A 7382-nucleotide genomic window follows, 5' to 3' on the forward strand; every position below is an offset into this window, starting at 1 on the left:
GGAGGAAAGAAAGGTTGAACAAGCAGCACACAGGATTTTTAGGGCAGCGAAACTATTCTGTATGATACTAGATACATGTCATACATTTGTCAAAACCCATGGAATGTGTAAAACCAAGGGTGAACCCTAATGTAAAGTATGGGCTTAAAGTGATGATGTATCAGTATACTTTCATACAATCCATTGACATAATTCAAAAGACATAGAAGATATATATTTATAATAGTGGTATAACAGTAAAAATTTTTTAAAACTTCAACAATTATATAGAATGTTAAATAATAATTAAAATTATAAGTACAGGATAATATGAATTTAGAGAACAATATTTAGAGGAAAAGACAACATTATTGGTAATTTTTAAGGGAAATCAGTAGAAAACCTCTGAAGAGAATTTCAGGACATGAGACCTACATGTACATTGCTTTGTCACATAGCTCCAACTTTCTTTAAAACTGAAATTTTTAACCACACAGGCAGTGTGTGTAGAGCAGTGTTTCTCATCCCTTACTGTACATCAGAATCATCTGGGTAGCTTAAGAATAACAATGATAAATGAAGCCTGGGCCCCCGTGATTTGAAACCAAACCCCTTGGGGATAGGGCTTGAACACCTGTAGTTTAGAAAAGTTTCTTAGATAATTATGGTGTGCAGTGAGGTTTGAAAACCACAAGTGTAGAATAATGGTTAGTAACTCTTATAACCTCCAAAAGGAGTACAGTAACACTATTTCCCTTACTTTTTAAGAGTGGTTAATAGTTCTGGTAGAATATGAACAATAAAGAAACAATGGTTCTTCAATATACGCAAATCTATCAATGTGATAAACCATATTAACAAATTGAAGGAGAAAAACCATATGATCATCTCAATAGATGCAGAGAAAGCTTTCGACAAAATTCAACACCCATTTATGATAAAAACCCTCCAGAAAGTAGGCATAGAGGGAACTTTCCTAAACATAATAAAAGCCATATATGACAAGCCCACAGCAAACATCATCCTCAATGGTGAAAAACTGAAAGCATTTCCACTAAGATCAGGAACAAGACAAGGTTGCCCACTCTCACCACTCTTATTCAACATAGTTTTGGAAGTTTTAGCCACAGCAATCAGAGAAGAAAAGGAAATAAAAGGAATCCAAATCGGAAAAGAAGAAGTAAAGCTGTCACTGTTTGCAGATGACATGATACTATACATAGAGAATCCTAAAGATGCTACCAGAAAACTACTAGAGCTAATCAATGAATTTGGTAAAGTAGCAGGATACAAAATTAATGCACAGAAATCTCTGGCATTCCTATATACTAATGATGAAAAATCTGAAAGTGAAATCAAGAAAACACTCCCATTTACCATTGCAACAAAAAGAATAAAATATCTAGGAATAAACCTACCTAAGGATATGAAAGACCTGTATGCAGAAAACTATAAGACACTGATGAAAGAAATTAAAGATGATACAAATAGATGGAGAGATATACCATGTTCTTGGATGGGAAGAATCAACATTGTGAAAATGACTCTACTACCCAAAGCAATCTACAGATTCAATGCAATCCCTATCAAACTACCACTGGCATTTTTCACAGAACTAGAACAAAAAATTTCGCAATTTGTATGGAAACACAAAAGACCCCGAATAGCCAAAGCAATCTTGAGAACGAAAAAAGGAGCTGGAGGAATAAGGCTCCCTGACTTCAGACTATATTACAAAGCAACAGTAATCAAGACAGTATGGTACTGGCACAAAAACAGAAAGATAGATCAGTGGAACAGGATAGAAAGCCCAGAGATAAACCCACGCACATATGGACACCTTATCTTTGATAAAGGAGGCAGGAACGTACAGTGGAGAAAGGACAGCCTCTTCAATAAATGGTGCTGGGAAAACTGGACAGGTACATGTAAAAGTATGAGATTAGATCACTCCCTAACACCATACACAAAAATAAGCTCAAAATGGATTAAAGACCTAAATGTAAGGCCAGAAACTATCAAACTCTTAGAAGAAAACATAGGAAGAACACTCTATGACATAATCACAGCAAGATCCTTTCTGACCCACCTCCTAGAGTAATGGAAATAAAAACAAAAATAAACAAATGGGACCTAATGAAACTTCAAAGCTTTTGCACAGCAAAGGAAACCATAATCAAGACCAAAAGACAACCCTCAGAATGGGAGAAAACATTTGCAAATGAAGCAACTGACAAAGGATTAATCTCCAAAATTTACAAGCAGCTCATGCAGCTCAATAACAAAAAACAAACAACCCCATCCAAAAATGGGCAGAAGACCTAAATAGACATTTCTCCAAAGAAGATATACAGAATGCCAACAAACACATGAAAGAATGCTCAACATCATTAATCATTAGAGAAATGCAAATCAAAACTACAATGAGATATCATCTCACACCAGTCAGAATGGCCATCATCAAAAAATCTAGAAACAATAAATGCTGGAGAGGGTGTGGAGAAAAGGGGACACTCTTGCACTGCTGGTGGGAATGTGAATTGGTTCAGCCACTGTGGAGAACAGTATGGAGGTTCCTTAAAAAACTACAAATAGAATTACCATATGACCCAGCAATCCCACTACTTGGCATATACCCTGAGAAAACCAAAATTCAAAAAGAGTCATGTACCAAAATGTTCATTGCAGCTCTATTTACAATAGCCAGGACATGGAAACAACCTAAGCGCCCATCATCAGATGAATGGATAAAGAAGATGTGGCACATATACACAATGGAATATTACTCAGCCTTAAAAAGAAATGAAATTGAGCTATTTGTAATGAGATGGATAGACCTAGAGTCTGTCATACAGAGTGAAGTAAGTCAGAATGAAAAAGACAAATACCGTATGCTAACACATATATATGGAATTTAAGGGAAAAAAATGTCGTGAAGAACCTAGGGGTAAGATAGGAATAAAGACGCAGACCTACTGGAGAACGGACTTGAGGGTATGGGGAGGGGGAGGTGTGAGTTTTGACAGGGCGAGAGAGAGTCATGGACATATACACACTAACAAACGTAGTAAGGTAGATAGCTGGGGGGAAGCAGCCGCAAGGCACAGGGATATTAGCTCGGTGCTTTGTGACAGCCTGGAAGGGTGGGATGGGGAGAGTGGGAGGGAGGGAGACGCAAGAGGGAAGACATATGGGAACATGTGTATATGTATAGCTGATTCACTTTGTTATAAAGCAGAAACTAACACACCATTGTAAAGCAATTATACCCCAATAAAGATGTTTAAAAAAAAAAAAAAGAAACAATGGTACCAAATAACCATTTACATATAGAATAAAACTTAAAACTACAAAGCTATACTAAGTCAATTTCTGCTGAATTAATATCCTTGTGTATTTTTAAGAATTTAGAAAATTGAAATTCTTTGAAAAGTTCATACTGAACAATATAATTTATGGAATTCTAAAGAGAATTTATGTGATTAGTAATTGTTAAACTAAGCCATAAAATTCCTAGATTGTTAAAGTAAAAAATGGGACTAATTTCTGATAACAAAGGACTTTGATTCTTAATACATTTATTTTGTTATAAAGGTATCCTGACTTTATAGAGATGCAGTGGTAATCACAAATTAAGAACTGTTTATAATTGAAATATCATGAAAATTGTTGGATGTAATTGTATTTGTGGTTTTCATTTTTTTTTTATTATCATACCATTTAATTTTGTGTTAGATATCAGTAGCTGACCTTCCTGGTTTAATAGAAGGAGCACACATGAACAAAGGAATGGGCCACAAATTCCTCAAGCATATAGAAAGAACTAAACAACTACTTTTTGTTGTAAGTCATATGCATATCAATGTAATGTTTAAATGAATGTGAGAACCAGTGAATTTAGTTTTCCTAGAAATTTTTTATAATAACATTTAAAGATAAAGTAGCAGCATATATTATTCCACTAAATCTATTTAGATAGGGGTCAGATACAGTTAGTAATCTTTATTTATAATATGGGGATGGAAGTGGCATTGTTTACTATGTCAGATTAAAGTTTGGCCATACTTGTCAGGCTTAATTCATTAAGATTTTCAATATACTACTAAATTATATAGGATCAATTTCCTACTTCATTTCTGGTGTTCAGTTATATATGAGAATGTCTGTATTGGTATAAATTGTTGAATCTGTACTAGTTTCTCATTAATGATTGTGGTTTTATCAGAATAATTATAATTATCTTAAAACGTCAGTTTCTCTCATTTCGAATTACTAAATTACCAGTAGAGTATAGATTAAGAAATTATTTTTAGCTTGAGCGAGTAAAACATTTCAAAACAGAATTGTATAGCTGTTGTTCTTATGTTAAAAGCAGTCTTTTTCCCTTTTTTTTTTTAGGTTGATGTTTCTGGATTTCAGCTTTCTTCCCAAACTCAGTACAGAACTGCCTTTGAAACCATACTACTGCTTTCAAAAGTAGGTTTTCTGTTTTATATCTGGTCTAATACGTAGGCATATAGGACTGTATGGAATAACGTATGATAATTCGAATAAATATATAGTCTGCCTCTACCTTTTTATTTATTTATTTTTTTTGCGGTACGCGGGCCTCTCACTGTTGTGCCCTCTCCTGTTGTGGAGCACAGGCTCCAGACGCGCAGGCTCAGCGGCCATGGCTCACGGGCCCAGCCGCTCCGCGGCATGTGGGATCCTCCCAGTCCGTAGCACGAACCCGTATCCCCTGCATCTGCAGGCGGACTCTCAACCACTGCGCCACCAGGGAAGCCCTGCATTTCTTTAATGAGAAGTGATGTTGAGAAATGTGACTAATGATGTTGAGCATCTTTTTATGTGTTCATTAGGCATTTGTATGTCTTTGGAGAAATATCTATTCACATTCTTTGCCCATTTTTAAAATGGGTGGTCTTTTAATTGTTGAGTTGTAGGAGATCTTTATAATTTAGATACAAATCCCTTATCAGATATATGATTTGCAAATATTTTCTCCTATTCTTTCAGTTGTCTTTTCACTTTCTTTAGGTTGTCTTTTGAAGTACAGAATTTTAAATTTTAATGAAGTCCCCTTTGTTTATTTTTTCTTTTGCTCATGCTTTTCATCAGATATACGAAACCACTGCGTAATCCATAGTCACAAAGATTTACTTCTAAGCATACTTAACTTTTTCCAAGAATAATACAGGTATAGCATTAAGCTGTCACTATCTAGTTCTGAATTTTATTTATGTGCTTACTAGACGTCCAGATATCTGTATTTGGCTCTAGGCACAAAATCACAACTGTCTCTAGGATGTCATATGAGCTAAAATGTATTAACATATGACTTAACTAGTAAGCATTTTCTGCATTTCCTTTGTTAATTAGTTTTGTGGGTATTGGGACTTACTGCATTTCAGAGGTGAGAATGGGCCCTAGATTACCCAGGCCTATAAAGTAAAGAAAGACATTACCAAATAGGTCATTTATATAGATATTGTAATAAAATTATTTGGCTTTTCTCTTTGGCTTAAAGGAGTTGGAGTTGTACAGAGAGGAACTTCAGACAAAACCTGCGCTCCTGGCAGTTAATAAAATGGACTTGCCAGATGCCCAAGATAAATTCCATGTACTGATGAACCAACTCCAGAATCCTAAAGGTAAACCCATTCATTCATTTAGTGCCAATTTAATGAATACCTGCTATTTGCAGAGAGTGCTAGGTACTATAATCAGTGGAAAAGAAAACTGAAAGTTGCCACTCTTAAAAAAAAGTATGTTTGAAGAAAGAACACATACCATATGAAACTTCTAAATAACACTGTAAAAAATAATATCCCATTTCAGAATGTGTGATATGGACAATAAGTTAGAGGAGACAGAAGGAAAGAAAGATTAATTTGAGCTGAAAATGTCAGGCATCATCAAGAAGTAAAACTTAAAGTGGGCTCTTAAAGAGTTAATGGAATTTGGATCAGAAGAGAATAAAGTCAGCATCTACCTGTGAAGTCTGTTAACATATTTCACCAGTTCTAGAACTTCATTCCCCTAGTACATCATGAATTTTAAAACAGAGCTAGTAGTTCTAAAAAGAGGTATGGGGCTTCCTTGGTGGCGCAGTGGTTGAGAGTCCGCCTGCTGATGCAGGGGACACAGGTTCGTGCCCCAGTCTGGGAAGATCCCACATGCCACGGAGCAGCTGGGCCCGTGAGCCATGGCCGCTGAGCCTGCACAGCCTGAGCCTGTGCTCCGCAACGGGAGAGGCCACAACAGTGAGAGGCCCGCGTACCGCAAAAAAAAAAAAGAGGTATGTATCTTTGCAGTGCCAGGTCTGTAGATCTCCGAAGAGTACTAATCTTCTAAAAAGAACTTGAGTCACTATGTATGTGTGGTACAGAATAATAGATGCTGTTACTCCAAAAGGATTTGTTTGAAATTTGTTCCTAAATGGACCATTATGTGTAAAGAAATTTAAAGGGATTCTCCATAGTTTTGAGTATTGACCTTTGCAGAACACTCTCTATCGTACAGTGATGACACTTTCATTTTTCTGAGTCTAGTAGAGGACCTTTTGCACAAATGAGGAAAGTAGGGTGGAAGGTAAGTAGTTAACATGTTTTTAAATAGACCTAATCTCTCTTTTTATCCTTGGGATAAAAATTGGGGAAACTAAATTATAATGTACTAGGACTATCAGGCAGCACCAGAAGATCCTCTCTCCCCTCTCAAAATCTACCCCACACCCCGTATAATTTACATATTGGGCTGTCCTTGAGTTAATAAGTTACTTTGGGATGTAAATATTCTCTGGAATATTTATAAATAAACCTTTATTCCTTAATGTCATTTGCTTTATGAGGTCATTAGATCTATTTGCTGGCTGGTCTTGCAGAAAAGGGAACTTTCAGAGGAGGTACCACAAGGGAGGGTAATTCAGGAGTTTGTGGCTATTTTGGACCATCATAAAACAATGTAGTCCCCTCAGTGATAATTCCTGAGTTAGCCTCTCAGACTTCCTTGGGGGTAAATGAATCTCAGAATCCAAGCTCTGTGTTGGTTTGGCTAACCTCTTTTAGGCAGCCTTTCCAGTTCATGTCAGTGTTGATCCATCCCATCAGTATGGCATCCCTACTTCTGTTGCCTTGGTGGCAGGGAAGAACGAAAAGTTATATAATGGCTGTCAGCCCCTGTGGGGTGATAGATTGGATTCATCTAAAATGATGAATTGAACTCCTTGAACTCTTTTCAATTTTAGTATGGCTCATAGCACCAGTGATGATAAGCCATTAGGACAATTAAAGGCCACCTGTGTGCTGAAGCAGGCTAGAATATCCCAAATCACAAATGATGTTATGTTATAGGAAAGTTCTTTCAGAAAATCTATGTTGTCTTACTTTATTGAACCGCCC

The 7382-nt window shown here is 36.3% G+C and overlaps 1 protein-coding gene across 1 annotated transcript in view; it reads left to right on the plus strand.

The window, feature by feature from the left end:
* GTPBP10 (GTP binding protein 10) overlaps window positions 1-7382 on the plus strand; it is a 39872-nt gene that overhangs the window by 13736 nt on the left and 18754 nt on the right. Inside the window, exons 7-9 of the mRNA XM_032642403.1 lie at window positions 3715-3822; window positions 4378-4455; window positions 5510-5633. Coding sequence (XP_032498294.1) covers window positions 3715-3822; window positions 4378-4455; window positions 5510-5633 — 310 coding nt within the window. The remainder of the gene's footprint in view (window positions 1-3714; window positions 3823-4377; window positions 4456-5509; window positions 5634-7382) is intronic.

Source organism: Phocoena sinus, chromosome 9 (genome assembly GCF_008692025.1).
Source record: "Phocoena sinus isolate mPhoSin1 chromosome 9, mPhoSin1.pri, whole genome shotgun sequence".
Classification (NCBI taxonomy): Eukaryota; Metazoa; Chordata; class Mammalia; order Artiodactyla; family Phocoenidae; genus Phocoena; species Phocoena sinus.